The sequence below is a fragment of the Hemiscyllium ocellatum genome, chromosome 3, assembly GCF_020745735.1.
Source record: "Hemiscyllium ocellatum isolate sHemOce1 chromosome 3, sHemOce1.pat.X.cur, whole genome shotgun sequence".
In the NCBI taxonomy this organism is placed as follows: domain Eukaryota; kingdom Metazoa; phylum Chordata; class Chondrichthyes; order Orectolobiformes; family Hemiscylliidae; genus Hemiscyllium; species Hemiscyllium ocellatum.
In genome coordinates, this window is record NC_083403.1 from 63,236,471 (window position 1) to 63,253,358 (window position 16,888).

General features: G+C 40.7%; 1 protein-coding gene across 1 annotated transcript in view; it reads left to right on the top strand.

Moving 5' to 3' along the window:
* esco2 (establishment of sister chromatid cohesion N-acetyltransferase 2) overlaps positions 1–16,888 on the top strand; it is a 52,344-nt gene that overhangs the window by 27,887 nt on the left and 7,569 nt on the right. The window contains exons 6-7 of the mRNA XM_060821021.1: positions 1,911–1,968; positions 4,684–4,828. Of these exons, the coding sequence (XP_060677004.1) occupies positions 1,911–1,968; positions 4,684–4,828 (203 nt within the window). The remainder of the gene's footprint in view (positions 1–1,910; positions 1,969–4,683; positions 4,829–16,888) is intronic.

Consider the following 16,888-nt stretch of genomic DNA (forward strand, 5'->3'; position numbering starts at 1 on the left):
GATTCCAAAATGGATGAGTGAAATAGCTGCGACTGTACATCTAAGATTCAATATTGATTTTCAAAGTACGATTGAAAATTACGAATTCACAATAAAAGTTGATATAGTAAGATTGTATGCTTTCAGTTCTACTTTTGGATGTGCTTTCAGGGTTATACTAGTTTGCCAGTGTGGTATTTATTTAATTGGTGGTATATTGGGAAGTGTGAATGTACAAAAGATTCAGGTGTCCTTGTCACCAGTCAGTAGGAGTAGGCAAACAGGTGCAGCAAACAATTAGGAGGGCAAATTGTAAATTGACCCTCATTGCAAGAGGATTTGCGCTTAGGAGTTTCACTGCAGTTATACAGGATCTTGGTGCTCACACTTGGAGCACTAGTGTAGTTTGGTCTCCTTACTCAAGAAAGGATATACTAACCATAAAGAGAGTGCAGCAGATGTTTACTTGGTTAATATCAGGGGGTGGCAGATCTGTCCAGTGAAGAAAAATCTGTTCAATTGCATCTGCATTTATTAGAGTTTACAAAGATGAGGGGAATCAAATTGAAACACATAGAATTCTAACAGGGCTGGACATTCTAGATGCAGAGAAGATTTTTTTCACTGGCTGGGTGTCTAAAACCGGGGACAGTCTTAGGATACTCGGTAAATTATTTAGGACTGTGATGCAGAAAAATATTTTCACTCAAAGAATTCTCCATCACAGAAAGCTGTGGAGGCCTAGCCAATGAATATATCCAAGAAAGAGGTAAGTGCATTTTTAAACTATAAAGTCATCAAGGGATATGAGAGAAAGAGAATCAGCTGCGATCATGCTGAATTGTGCAGCAGGACCAAATAAGTTGCTCCTGGTTTTCATTTGAATATTTCTATTATCCACAGTCCTGACACTGTTGAAACTCCAGTAGAAGTTGCGCTTTGTTTTACCTTTTAATGAGATATGGGCATTGCTAATCAGGCCATTATATATTACCTATCTAATTTCTCATGAACTAAGTCATTTGTTGGCCGTTTCAGTGAGCAGTTAAGAGTCAACTACGTTGATGGGTAAGCTTGGATTGTTTACTTTGGAGCTGAGAAAGTTGAGGGGAACCCGATAGAGGTATGTAAGATTATGGGGGGCTTGGACAGAGTGGATAGAAAGTAGCTGTTCCTTTAGTTGGATGGTCAGTAACGAGGAGGCATACTTTTAAGCTGAAAGGCTTAATATTTAGAGGGGATTTGAGAGGAAAACAATCTTTGCCTAGAGGGTGGTAAAGGTCTGGAATGCACTGCCTGGTAGGGTAGATGAGGCTTGTGACCTGAACCTTTTATAGTACTTGGATGAGCACTTGAATTGCCATAACTTTTGAGGTGTTGGATCCAGTGCTGGAAAGTGGGCCAAGCGTCCATTTGGTGGTACAGACTCTATGGATTGAATGGCCTCTTCTGTATTATATTATTCTATGACAGCTGTGGGTCTGGTGGTAAGAGTGTTATTTTACCCTTCAAGACTGCTCTGCCACTCAACAAAATATATCTCAACTTGCATCTTTTTGTATTAATTTTCAATTTATGCCAGAATCTTCAATTTTTTAAAAGTATTTTAAATAGTGATTTGATTTTCATTTGTGGTCGGCTGCCTGTGACAATTTGCTAATCTGATTAATGTATTGATGAGCATAATGCCATCATTATAGTTCCATGCTGGACATTCCAACAAGGAATATTCCAATCTTCCTGAGATCGCTACTTTCTTCTAGCTTTTGGCCCGGACTGCCCAATTAGCATCAATGTGTTGTAAATATACGAACAAATGTTCACTTTAATACGTATAATCATAACAGTTAAAATATTGGATTTTGTATTTAGTGTTTTTTGTTATATTTATAAAAAGTGTTTAACTTTTGGGTACATTTTGTCCTCTTTAGGTTTATCAGCAGCTGATGCTATCTATCCCATTTTTCGTACTTCAACTGGCAGTAAAAGGTATGAATTTGTCATTAAATATGATCATGTTTTCAGGACGCTATGTATGTATTGTGTGCATTATGCTTAGGACATGATACACAAGCATATGGGTATAATGCTGTCCTATTAAATTTCTGTTTCTCTTATTCTATTGGAAACATTTGTTTTAAGCAATTTACTGTCCCTGTTAAAGTTGTACAGACAGGAACAGAAAACAATGTTCTTTCTGGATTTCATTGATTTATAAGTAAGTGTCAGGTATAAAGTCTAAATTAGTCCAGAAACATAAACCTCTGATGTGCATATATCCAGATCACTGACAAAAGTGATATAAATTATTAAGGCCATAAAGTAAATATTAATTACCAGAAAATAGATTTCAGTAGAAATTGCAATGAGATGCTTAGCAGATTGTGAATGTTGTAACAAAAGAAAAATTTGAAAGCCCTTGTTCAATTTGTGCAGAATTCTTTCATGCTTTCAACTTCAGATTGTCTGGATGTAACAAGCACATTCAGCATCAGGACACTTTTTTTTCTAACTGCATTTGAATAGACGTTTATTATCAAGATTATTTACTCCAATCAAAACCTGATGAAATCATTCAAGCCACGTATATATTCACACATCCTTTCAAGAAAGGAAAGGAGATAAGCAACTAATTATGAACTACTTAAATTTTTTTTTAAAAACCAAGCCATCAGAATTAGTGCTCCTGAGCTAGACAGGTAAACCAGCATTCCATTGTAAGGACAGTGTCTTTTGTTTTGTATGTCTTTAAATCCTGTGAATTCCAATGAGAAATAATTATTTTAAAACAGGAATTTATGAGGATGTCTCCATAATTTTACAGCAAGGAATTTGATAACTGTTGTGAATGTCATGATTTGGAGATGCTGGTGTTGGACTGGGATGTACAAAGTTAAAAATCACACAACACCAGGTTATAGTCCAACAGGTTTATTTGGAAGCACTAGTTTTTGGAGCACTGCTTCTTCATCAGGTGGTTGTGGACTATAAGACTGTTACAAGTGAACACGAATGGCTCTCCACTGAGCAGCTTGGAAATGGAAACATGTTACAGAGACACAGACACACAGGAAAGACACAGTCGTTCTCCCCAGCAGAAGCTGTCTGTTCTCTGCAGTTTTAAAAAAAACTCTTTGGTTTTAAGAAACCTAGTCTCTTTGCTGCAGCAGTTGCTGTTAGCTGTGACTTTTTTTAATTAATCAATCAATTACATTTTCCAAGTGAGTCAGTTGCTATGCACTTCTTACAAAACAGCAAAGATTTCCAGAAAAGACAACTGACTGTCAAGTGCCTGATTAGCTGAATAAGGATCATCTCGACATCAGAATTAGGAAGCAAACGCCACTGAAATGACTTTATAGTGTTTTCTATCTCCACAAATCTATTTCTCCTATTGTTTGCCTGTGTGTATGTAAGATGGAATTTATAAGAGGATAAATTAGTCAGCTGTGTTAATGGCAAAGGTTTATATCTGTATCTGTAGCTGTAACCTCACTATTTATTATAAATACTAATGCTTGTTTAGTACAGCAATCTGGTCTATGCTTGCTGTCAACGTTTGGTTTGAAAGTCAGGTAAATTGGAGTAAAGTATTTAACTTAAAGAATCTTTGGTTCAACTTTGGGAATAACAGGGCTTGATTTACAGCACACTATCCCAGTGGGCCATAATATTGAGGTGTTTCAAGCAAGTCAACATCCTGTTCAGGTTGCTTGTCCCATTGAGGTTCCTTCAGTTGACTGTGCACAACAATGTCTTTCATAGTGGTTTAGAGGTGATCAAGTTGCTGATGAAGGTACCATAAAACAAAACAGGCGATTTATTCAGTTGCCATGTGTTTAAATAAGCCTGGATCTGCTTATTCTAGGGTGCTACTGACTGACTGATTAATAGAAGTCAAAGCCACATACTTACTTTGAGAAACACTCAGATATGTTGGGATGTGGGGCCAAGCAAATATTGTGATCTACCCAAAATACAAATCAGTTAAAAGACTTGCGGCCTGGACCAAGGAAATTATCTTAGCTAAAGATTTGAGAAGCAAAAACAGGAACATATTAATGGTAGTCTGGTTGGTAGTTGAGGAGAAACTCCCTAGTTAGATCCAAGCCTGGTGATGTGGGTCAGGGGTTTGAACTAGCACATTATTGGGTGAATAAAGAAGCTACATTTAGTAACTTTAAAAATTGCTGTAGAAACTCCACAGTTCTGGCAACATCTGTGGCAAGAGAAACGAATCAGTATTTCAAGTCCAATTTAGCTCTTCAACAAGTATCATGTCAGGCGCAAAATGGTAACTTTTTTTTTTGTAGACGCTGCCAGATCTGCTGAATGCCTATAACATTTTCTACTTTTATTTCAGATTTTGCGTCTCTGTAGTATTTTGCTTTTGAGAAGGTAACTTTAGTGAAGGCTTGAAGAGAATAAGGAGTAGAAGGTAATATTCGTTTGGTGGTGAAGGAAATTGAAGTCAGCAAAAAGTAGTTTTTATGTTTAAAAGTCTATTGGTCCATGGATTGACCACTTGATGTCTGAGATACAAGAAAGATACATTGAGGAGGAGGAGCAGAGGCAATAAGTATTTGTGAATAACAATTCCCACTTTCCTCTATTGATTACATGCTAATATTCCAAATAAATTTATGAAAGTACAACTATTTCTGTAAATTGTGTATCTCGTCATGATTTCTTTTTCTTGTTTAGGCATGAACTAGTGAAAGATGAGACTAGTTCTGTTGAATGTCATAATCCTTTTCCTACTGCTTCTGCGATGTCCTGCCATGGATCCTTACAGAAGAACAAAAAAAAGAAAGATTTTGACAAAGCTTTCAGTGACCAGCTTATAATAGTAAGTTTGAATTAGTATAATGTGAAAAGTTAATAGATGTCTACAAGTGATTTTTGTTTTAAAATAGTGAGTGACAATAAACAGAATTTGAATTTAAGAAAGACAAAGTAAAAAGTTATATTTGCTAACAAGTTGGTTGTCATTGGATTACTGGGTGTAGTTAAAATCAATTTTAGCTAATTTAAAATGTTTAGTTTGCACATGCATGTCATACACAAGTGATTTAAGTGACTGAGTAAGATTTAGAGTGCTCAATTTAACTTTAAGTCTGTCCAGAACTTGTCCTCTTCCATCTCTTTCCAAATCTTCATTTCTTCTCTTTCCCCCAACTCTGTCCAAACTTCAGTCTTCCTGTCACTCCATCCAGATTTTCCCTTCCTCCATCATTCTCTCAAATTCTTCAGTGACTTTCTCTCTCTGTCACTGCAGTTCTGAAGCACAACCAGGATGCCCCATCCTCATTCTAGATTTTGCCATGGTGGGGGGATTTTGTTCAGCCTCCAATTACTGCACCCTGTCAAATACTCCCTACCTCCCCATCACGATAGGATCACCCTCTCGTCCATTTGAACTCTCAGCGAAGACAGAGATTCCTTCATCCCCAGAGTGAACCTTCTCTGAACTGCCCTCAGTGTAAGTCCATCCTTCCTTAAATAAGGAAATGCATAACAGGACATTCCACTCAAACCGTGCTGACTGATGAGATTCAGTGCAGAGGGAGGTGCCACATGGTCAGAGGGTCAGTGCAGAGTGAGTGCCACATGATGGTAGGGTCAGCACTGAGGGAAAGTCAGCATTGAGGGAGAACATAAAACATTACAGCACAGTACAGGCCCTTCAGCCCTTGATTGTCCCACAGGTCGACGCAACAATCTGAAGCCCATCTAACCTACAGTGTTTCATTCTCGTCCATATGCTTATGCAATGACCGTTTAAATGCATTCCATGCCCCTACTATTCTGAGACATCTGGCATCTGTCCTATATCTATCACCCATCAATTTAAAGCTATGTCCCCTTATGCTAGCCATCGCTATCTGAGGAAAAAGGCTTTCATTGTCCAACCTCTCTAACTCTCAGATTATCTTATGTCTTAATTAAGGCACCTCTCAACCTTCTTCTCTCCAATGAAAACAGCCTTAAGTCCCTTAGCCTTTCCTCGTAAGACCTTCCTTCCAAACCAGGCAACATCCTAGTAACTCTCTGAACCCTTTCTAAAGCTTCCACATTCTTCCTAAAATGCAGTGACCAGAACTGTTTGCAGTACTCCAAATGTGGCCACACCAGAGTTTTGTACAGTGGTCAGTGCCGCACAATGGTAGGGTCAGCACTGAGGGAGCACTGCAGCATGGGAGAGTCATCAGTGAGGGAACTGTGCACAGTGGGAGTGTCAGCACTGAGTGAGTGTCATATGAAGGGAGAGTCAGCACTGACGGAGCGCCGCATAACGGAAGGATCAGCACTGAGGTAGCGCCGCACAATGGGAGAGTCAGCACTGAGGGAGCGCCGCACAATGTGCAGGTCAGAACTGAGGGAGCACTGCACCTGTCAGAGGGTCAATATGGACTTGCTGAGCTGGATGGCCTACTTCCACACTATATAGGTATTGTATAAGTCTTCTATAAGTCAGTGATGAGAAAGTGGGCAGTATCAGAGGGATCACTGCTGAGGGAGATTCGTTAGTGACCCTCAAAAGAGTGTAATTGGAGATATTACTGAAGCAGTGACGTCACTTTCTTAAGATAAGATTAGGCTGGAATTGAACTTGGGTCCTTGGTGTTGTGAGGCAGCAATGCTAACCACTGAGTCACCGTGCCGCCCTGAAGTTTGGAGTTGTCGATGACGTTAGTTAGGTCACAGGTGGAGTACTGTGTGCAGTACTCCATGCTGTAGGAAGGATGTGATTACACTGGAGAGAGTGCAATGGAGATTCGTCAGAATGTTGCCTGGAATGGTGCAATGCAGCGATGAAGAGTGACTAGAGAGGCTGAGGTTATTTTTGTTTGAGTAAAGAAGGCTGGGGAGTAACTTGATTGAGGTGGACACAGTTCTGAGGGGGAAGAAACAATTTCCCCCTTAGAGGTCAGTAACCATGGGGCACAGTTTTAAGGCAAGGAGCAAGAGGTTTACAGGGGATTGGAGGATTTGTTTTCCATCGAGAATGGTGGAATTCTGGAACTCCCTGCTAGTGAGGGTCATAGAGGCAGAAACCCCTCAGAACATCAAGAAAGTTTGAGTTATAAGAGGAGTTTGGGTAGGCTGGTACTTTTTTCACTGAAGCAAAGGAGGTTGAGGAGTGTGACCTTGGAGAGGTTTATTAAATCAAGAGAGATATATAAGGTGAATGGTGCGTGTCTTTTACCTATGCTGGGGGAGTTCAAGGCTAGGATGCATATTTTCAAGGTGAGAGGAGAAAGATTAGTAAAGACTTGCGGGGCAAATTTTTTTTAGACAGAGTGGTTTGTGTCAGGAACAAACTTTCAGGAGGAAGTGGTGGATGCAGATACAGTTAGTGTTTAAAAGATACTTAGATAAGTTCATGAATAAGAAATGTTTGGAGGGATATGGGCCAAACGCAGGCAGATAGGACTAGTTTAGTTTTGGGATTATGGTCAGCATGGAGTGGTTGGACCGAAGGGTCTTTTTCCATGCTGTATGACTTGAGTCAACTGCTGTTATAGATATTTTTAACCGACCTGTTCAAAAGTGTTACGCCACACCCTTTAAGCAAGTCAGCCTTGAACCCGGACACACTCACCCAGAGGTAGGGACACCTCAAATTCCAATTCATTGCACATCTGCCCCTCTTCACTGGCTTGATCATAGTGGTATCAGCAAGGTTTTAATGAAGTGTGCAAGAGGGTGTGACAGAAGCAGCATCAGATATACCTAATACTGGGATGTGAGTGTGATGAAGGTACAAAACAGGACAGCCTGTGTGCCAAACAGCATAAACAGCAAGGAATGTACAGAGCTAAGCGATTCCACAACCAACAGATGAGAACTAAGGCCCTGGCAGCCTTTCCACATCACATTGTGAATGGTGGTCGACAAATAATTTCATCAATACCGCCATTCTGAAGAATGTGGGAACCCAGCATGTCAGTGCAAAAGATGAGGCTGAAGCATTCGCAACATCTTCAACCAGCGGTGCTGACTGTGAGGTCCATCTCTGATCCTCGCGAAGTTCCGAACATCACAGGTGCCAGTCTCCAGCAAATTTGATTCACTCCATGTGATACACAGAAACATTTTGGAGACACTGAGACTGCAAAGGCAATGTGCCCTGTCAACCTTCTGGCAATAGTTCTGAAAACTTATGCTCCAGAACTTGCTGCACCCCAAGCCAAGTTTTTCCAATATAACTCCAATATAACTATAACACTAATGTCTAGTTGTCAACATGAAATGTTGTCCAGGTGTTGCGTCCTGAACACAAAAAGCAAGACAAATCCAACCTGGCCAACTCCTGCTTTATCAGTCTACTCTCAATCATCAGTAAAGTAATGAAATGTATAGCAAGAGTGCTATCAGTCAGCACTTGCAAAGCGATAACTTCTTCATTGAGGCTCAGTTTGGGTCCTGCCGTGGCCATTCAGCTCATGACCTCATTGCATCCTTAATTTAAAGATGGACTAAAGAGCTGGATTCCAAATGTGAGATGAGAGTGTTTGCAATTGGATATTAGTTATTTATGCTCCAGGTTATTTCTACAACTGTTCCCCTTAGTAGTGTTCTAAGCCCAGACATCTCCACCTCCATCATTCAGTCAGAAGTGGAGATGTTTGCTGTGTATTGTGCAATATTCAATGCCATTTACAACTCTCCAGACACTGGAGCAGTCCATGTTCAAATGCAGGACCTGGACAATATCCAGATTGAGGCTGACAAATGGCAAGTAAGATTCACATCACAGCAATGCCAGGCAATGACCATTTCCATCAAGAGCAACCCTAACTAACCAAACTTGATTTTCAATTGCAGTACCATCCCTGAACTGAGACATAAATATTCAACTCTGGATTGTCCAGCAGTCCCCAACATCATAGATGCCACTCTCCAGAAAATTTGATTCACTCCACGTGAAATAACAAAACAGTTAGAGGCACTGGATACTGTTTAAAAACTGTGGTTTCTGACAATAGATCATAGAATCCCTACAATGTGGAAACAGGCCATTTGGCCCAACAAGTATTCACTGACCCTCTGAAGAGTATCCCACCTAGGCCCATTCCCCTACCCTATTGCTCTACATTTCCCCTGACTAATGCCTCTAGCCTATACATTCCTGAATACTGGGCAATTTAGCATGGTCAATTCACCTAATCTGCACATCTTTGTGACTGTGGGAGAAAACCAGAGCACCCAGCAGAAACCCACACAGACATGGGGAGAATGTGCATACTCCACACAGATGGGCACTTGAAGTTGGAATTGAACCCGGGTCCCTGGCACCATGAGGCAGTAGTGCTAACCACTGAGCCACTGTGCTGCCCCTGAAAACCTGTATTCCAGAACTACTTGCACTTCTGGCCATACTATTCCAATACAGCTATAACCTGAGTATCTACCTGACAAATGTGGAACATTGCCCAGGTAGGTACTGTACACAAAAAGCAGGGCAAAAGTTACAAGAGCATGTTAGAAGCTAGAATCCTGCAGCATGCAATTTGCCTCCTGACTTCCAAATCCTGTCCATTACCTGCAAGGCACAAGTCAGGATTGTGATAGAATACTGCCCATTTGCAAAAGCGAGTACAACTCCAACAGCACTTGAGAAGCTTGATGTTATGCAGGACAGATCAGTCCATTTGATTGGCGCCACACCCACAAATATTCATTTCCTCCACCATCAATGCTCAGTAGCAGCAGTGCTTGCCATCTACATAATGCACTGTAGAAATTCACCAGGACTCCTTGGACAACACCTTCCAAATCTATAACACTTCCACCTAGAAATACAAAGGTGGCAAATATATGGGAATACCATCACCTTCAAGCCACTCACCATCTTGACTTGAAAATATATTGTTATTCCTTCAGGTTTGCTGAGTCAGAATCTTGGAATTTCCTTAGTGGTATCGTGGGTGTACCTACGCCAAATGGATCACAGTGGTTTAAGAAATGTTAATTTCAGTGCACATAGTTCTTGTTTAATGTTGGTTTTGTGCAGCTTGGCTCAACTTGTGCTTCAGTGAATACTGCAGTCTTTTTCAAGATTTTATTTTCCTTTCTGAACTCATTTCAGTCCATGAAAGTCCCAGAGCTTAAACATCAGATGATGGAAGTAGAAAATTTATGGTCCATATTTTATCACATTTAGAGTCATAGAGATGTATAACACAAAAGCAGACCCTTCGGTCCAACTCATCCATGCCGACCAGATATCCCAACCCAATCTAGTCCCACCTGCAACCATCTGGCCCATATCCTTCCAAACCCTTCCTATTCATATACCTATCCAGATGCCTTTAAAATGTTTCAATTATACCAGCCTCCACCACATCCTGTAACAGCTCATTTTGTACACATACCATCCTCTGAGTGAAAACGTTGCCTCTTAGGTCTGTTTTATATCCTTCCCCTCTCACCCTAAACCTATGCCCTGTAGTTATGGACTTTCCCCACCCCAGACAAAAGACTTTGTCTATTTATCCCATCCATGCCCTTCATGATTTTCTAAACCTCCATAAGGTTACCCTTCAGCTTCCAATGCTCCAGGGAAAACAGCCCCAGCCTGTTCAGCCTCTCCCCATAGCTCAGATCCTCCAACCCTGGCAACATCCTTGTAAATCTTTTCTCAACACTTTCAAGTTTCACAACATCCTTCCGATAGAAAGGAGACCAGAATTGCATGCAACATTCCAACAGTGGCCTAACCAATGTTCTGTACAGTTGCAACATGACCTCCCAACTCTTGTACTCAATACTCTGATCAATAAAGCATACCAAATGCCTTCTTCACTATCCTGTCTACCTGCGACTCCACTTTCAAGGAGCTATGAACCTGCACTCCAAGGTCTCTTTGTTCATCAATACCCCCTAGGACCTTACCATCAAGTGTATAAGTCCTGCTAAGATTTGCTTTCCCAAAATGCAGCACCTCACATTTATCTAAATTAAACTCCATCTGCCACTTCTCAGCCCATTGGACCACCTGATCAAAATCCCTTTATATTCTGAGGTAACCGTCTTCTTGTCCACTACAACTCCGATTTTGGTGTCATCTGCAAACTTACTAACTATATCTCTTATGCTCACATCCAAATCATTATATAAATCGTTCCTTGTGGTACTCCACTGATCATAGGCCTCCAGTCTGAAAAACAACCCTCCACCCACCAACCTCTTTCACCTTTGAGCCAGTTCTGTATCCAAACAGCTAGTTCTCCCTGTGTTCCATGAGATCCAACCTTGCTAATCAGTCTCTCATGGGGAACCTTGTTGAACGCCTTACTGAAGTCCATATAGATCACATCTATCGCTCTGCGCTCATCAATTCTCTTTGTTATTTCTTCAAAAAACTCAATCAAGTTTGTGAGACATGATTTCCCACGCACAAAGCCATATTGACTATCCCTAATCAGTCCTTGCCTTTCCAAATACATGTATATCCTGTCCTTCAGAGTTCCCTCCAACAACTTGCCCCACCACTGACATCAGGCTTATTGGTCTGTAGTTCCCTGGCTTGTCCCTGCCACCTTTCTTAAACAGTGGCACCACATTAGCCAACTTCCAGTCTTCTGGCACCTCACCTGTGACTATTGATGATACAAATATCTCAAGAGGCCCAGCAATCACTTCCCTAGCTTCCTACAGAGTTATATGGTACACCTGATTAGGTCCTGGGGATTTATCTACTTTTATGCGTTTCAAGTCATCCAGCACTTCCTCTCTGTAATATGGACATTTTTCAAGATGTCACCATCTATTTTCCTGCATTCTATATCTTCCATGTCCTTTTCCACAGTAAATACTGATGCAAAATATTTGTTTAGTATCTGCCCCATCTCCTGCGGCTCCACAGCCTTGCTGATCTTTGAGGGGCCCTATTCTCTCCCTAGTTACCCTTTTGTACTTAATGTATTTGTAAAAATGCTTTGGGTTCTCCTTAACTATATTTGCCAAAGCTATCTCATGTTCCTATTTTGCCCTCCTGATTTCTCTCTTAAGTAAACTCCTACTGCCTTTATATTCTTCTCAGGATCTACTCAATCTATCCTGTCTGTATCTGATAAATGCTTCCTTCTACTTAACCAAACCCTCAATTTCTTTAGTCATCCAGTATTCCCTATACCTACCAGCCTTTCCTTTCACCCTAACAGGAATATACCGTCTCTGGACTCTCGTTATCTCATTTCTGAAGGCTTCCCATTTTCCAGCCATCTCTTTTGCAACGAACATCTGCCCTCAATCAGCTTTTGAAAGTTCTTGCCTAATACCATCAAAATTGGTCTTCCTCCAATTTAGAACTTCAACTTTTAGATCTGGTCTGTCCTTTTCCATCACTATTTTAAAACTAATACAATTATGATCGCTGGCCTCAAAGTGCCCACCCTGCCACTGACACCTCAGTCACCTGCCCTGCCTTATTTCCCAAGAGTAGGTCAAATTTTCCAACTTCTCTAGTAGGTACATCCACATACTGAATCAGAAAATTGTCTTGTACACACTTAACAAATTCCTCTCCATCTAAACCCTTAACACTATGGCAGTCCTAGTCTATGTTTGGAAATTTAAAATCCCCTATCATAACCACCCTATTATTCTTAACAGGTAACAGATCTCTTTTCAAATTTGTTTCTCAATTTCCCTCTGACTATTAGGGGGTATATAATACAATCCCAATAAGGTAATTCCCCTCTTCCTTATTTCTCAGTTACACCCAAATAACTTCCCTGGATATATTTCTGGGGATATTCTCCCCAAGTCCAGCTGTAATGCTATCCCTTATCAAAAACGCCACTTCCCCTCCTCTCTTGCCTCCTTTTATGTCCTTCCTGTAGCATTTGTATCCTGGAACATTAAGCTGCCAGTCCTGTCCATCCCTGAACTATGTTTCTGTAATTGCTATGATATCCCAGTCCTATGTTCCTAACCATGCCCTGAGTTCATCTGCCTTTCCTGTAAATAAATGCAATTTAATCTATCAGTCCTACCTTGTTCTGTGCTTTGTCCTTGCCTGCCCTGACTGTTTGACTCAGCTTTGTTCTCAACTGTAGCAGTCTCTGATTGAAATCTTTCCTCACTGTCTCCCTGACTCTCTTTCCGCGCCCCCCCCCCCCCCCAACACATACATACACACACACACACACACACACACACACACACACACACACACACACACACACACACACACACACACACACTGCTCCCACCTTACTCGTTTAAAGCCTCCTGAGCAGCTCTAGCAAACCTCCCTGCTAGTATATTAATCCACTTCCAATTTAGGTGCAATTTGTCCTTGTACAGATCACTTCTATCTCAAAACAGCTTCCAATGATCCAGAAATGTGAATCCTTTTCCTGTACATCAGCTCCTCAGCCATGCATTCATCTGCTCTATCCTCCTATTCTTGCCCTCACTAGCTTGTAGCACCGGGAGTAATCCAGATATTACTACTCTAGAGGACCTTTTTAAATTCCTGCCTAACCCTCTGTAATCTCCTTTGAGAATCTCAACCTTTTCCCTCCAATGTCATTAGTTCCAATGTGTACAATGACCTCCTGCTGGTCCCTCTCCCCCTTAAGAACATTCTGCACAGGGAATCAACATACCATTCTGATTTTTTGCAGTGGGCCACAGAAACTTCTATCTGTACCTCGGACTAGAGTCCCCTAACACAATTGATCGCTTGGAACCTGATGTACCTGATTACATTAGAGCCTGTCTCAATGCCAGAAACTTGGATGTTCATGCTACGTACTCCTGAGCGTCCATCACCCCCTACATTTTCCAAAAGAGCGTACTTGTTTGAAATGGGGGTAACCACAGAAGACTCCTGCACTACCTTCCTACCTCTCTTACCTTTCCTCTAGTTAACCTATCTATGTGACTGTATCTGAGACTTTACCATAACTGCCATCCATCACATCTCCTTGCTCTTGTAAATTCCTCATTGCCTCAAACTGCCTCTCCAACCAATCCGTTCGATCTGATCAGATTCGCAATCAACGGCATTTATTGCAGATATAATCCTCAGTAACCCGTAAGCTCTCCCTAAACTCCCACATCCGACAAGAAGAGCATACCACTCTACTAAGGGCCACTTTTGCTTCTTTCAATCTACAGACCTGGAAAATAGCACCACCTTATTCCTCTACGAAACACTGCTCAAGGTTAAATTAATACTTACGGCTTACGTTTTAAGTTTAATCAAGAAACATAGCTCAATAAAACATATCAAAAAAGAACCCACTCTACTCATTACTGCAGACTTATTTTAAGGCCACACTTAAATCCACTTATCTGCTTTTGTGCTGTGACCTTTCCCAAATAGGTGTCTCCAAGATCAATTGTGAATTTCAAATGTTTTGTAATTTTCCCAGATGCACTCCGATGTCCAGCGATACATGAATTCAACAGCAAAGGCAGTAATTGCTAACTTTGTCAGGTAGCAATGTGGGTTTCTTTCTTTTTTTTCTCTCTCTCTCTCTCTCATCAGTTGACCATTGCCTTTTGTTCCCTTTCAGTGAGCCAATTTTGGATTTGACTCACCATCTTACCCTCTATCATTTGGACTTTAAGCTTTCTGAACAGTCAGCAATGTAGGACCTTGTCAGATGCTTTAGTAAAATCCATGTGGATAGCATCCACTGCACTACTTCTTCAATCTTCCTTGTTACTTCCTCAAATTCAATTACATTCGTTCCACACAATCTTTCCTTAACAAAACCATGCTGACTCTCCCTGATTAATAAGTATCTTTGGAAGTAGCAGTTAATTCTATCTCTCTTTATTGCTTCTAGCAGTTTCCTTAAACAAATCAGGCAGATCAATGTAAAATTATTTGGCTTATTCTTTATACCACTTTTATACAATTGTACAACAATAGTTAGCTAGTCCATTAGTTAACTTAGCTACATGGATGTCTTGTGATGCAGAGTGATGGCAACAACATGGGTTCAATTCAATTCCTATACTGACTGAGATTACCGTGAAAGTCCTTTACCACTCCCCTTGACTGAGGTGTAATGACTCACTCTCCCACTCTCTCACTCTCTCTCTCTCACAGTAGGTCAATCCCTCTAGGACTTGGCTTTCCATTAAAGCATATTAGCAAATATTTCACACTCCTGTTCTTGAACCAGTATATCTGCATCATCTCCCTCCTTTTGTGAAAGTACTTATTAAGATCCTCTACCATATTTTCTACACCCCTCGTCAAACCACGTTTCCATCTCCATTTCCTTCTGTGAGTGAGATAAACTGGCACAGATGTGATAGACCAAATGGTTTTCTAGGCTGTGATTCTTCATTATTTTCCGATGCCAGTTGATTTTCTGAACAGATCAGCTTTTTTTTTCATGTCCAGGAGATAGTAGCTTTTGAAACTGTTGTATGCAGCAGGGAATGAGTGTGATGTAAATTGAACCAAGTGCAAGGTCAGTTTATAGTAGAAAATTGTATTTGACTTTCTTTTAAGGAGATTAGATTAGACTTAGTGTGGAAACAGGCCCTTCGGCCCAACAAGTCCACACCGACCCGCCGAAGCGCAACCCACCCATACCCCTTACCTAACACTACAGGCAATTTTAGCTTGGCCAATTCACCTGACCCGCACATCTTTGGACTGTGGGAGGAAACCGGAGCAACCGGAGGAAACCCACGCAGACACGGGGAGAACGTGCAAACTCTACACAGTCAGTAGCCTGAGTCGGGAATTGAACCGGGTCTACAGGCGCTGTGAGGCAGCAATGCTAACCACTGTGCCACCATGAGATATGTTGCAAATGTTATTATATATCACATTAAATATCTAGAAATTGGTTGTTGAGCTGTCTGTCCAGATAATTTGCATTTTTTTAAAAGATAGCTATGTAAAAACCTGGCTTTTTTTTGTGCATAAAAAATTATACTGAACAATTTGAGCATGCAATTGAGAAAGCATATTGATGCACTCAGAATCCTGATATTGTTTGAAGACATGAACTCATTTTGCCAGGGTTTGAGTAGAGGAGAGGGATATGTGGTACAGATATTTTCCCTCTGCGATCAATTCCAATGTCATGTTACAAGATTAGTGACTAACCTTAAATAGTTTGTCCTTTTTTTTGTCACACTGGAACTGAAAATGAAGTGTTATTGTCAGAAATTTGCCAGAATAAAATCTGTATTACAAATCTTATCTTATTCTACAAAAGGACATGAACAACATTTAAGAAATATTTAGATGAACATTTAAAACACATTATGGATCAAATGTTAGAACGGGACTAGAGTAGCTAGATACTTTTTCTGAACCTCATCTGAAGCTATTGCAAAATGTAAACGGATAGTACCTGGAAAGAGGAAAGGGGGAGTCTCCTGCTGCTTAAGAAAGATGGTCATTTTATATCGAGGATCAGCAAAGGGGAAAGTTTGATTACCAATTCCATCAGATAGGGTTAGAGTTTGCATTCCATATGGCTGAAGCCACCCCAGTATAAAATAACTTGATAGATCTGTTTTTGGTACAGCTACCATATGTCTTAGAGATAGCATTATTGGATAGGTAACCCAGAGGCTCAGGCCATTATTCAAGTGATATAGGTTCAAACCCCATAATGCCAGCAAATGGAATTTAACTTCAGTTAGTTGATAAAATCTGGAATTGAAAGATAATCTCAGTAATGGTAACATTGAAGCAATCATCGTTTATCATAAATACCCATCTGGTTTGTTCATTACCTATTAGGAAAGGAAATCTACCATTTTTGCCTATTTGTGACTGTTTTTTGTTAATCATTCAGGGGATGTGGACTTTGCTAACCGACAGCATTTATTGCCCATCCCTAGTTGTCCTTGAGAAGTGGTGGTGAATCGCCTTCTTGAATTGCTGCAGTCTATTTTGTGAAAGTAG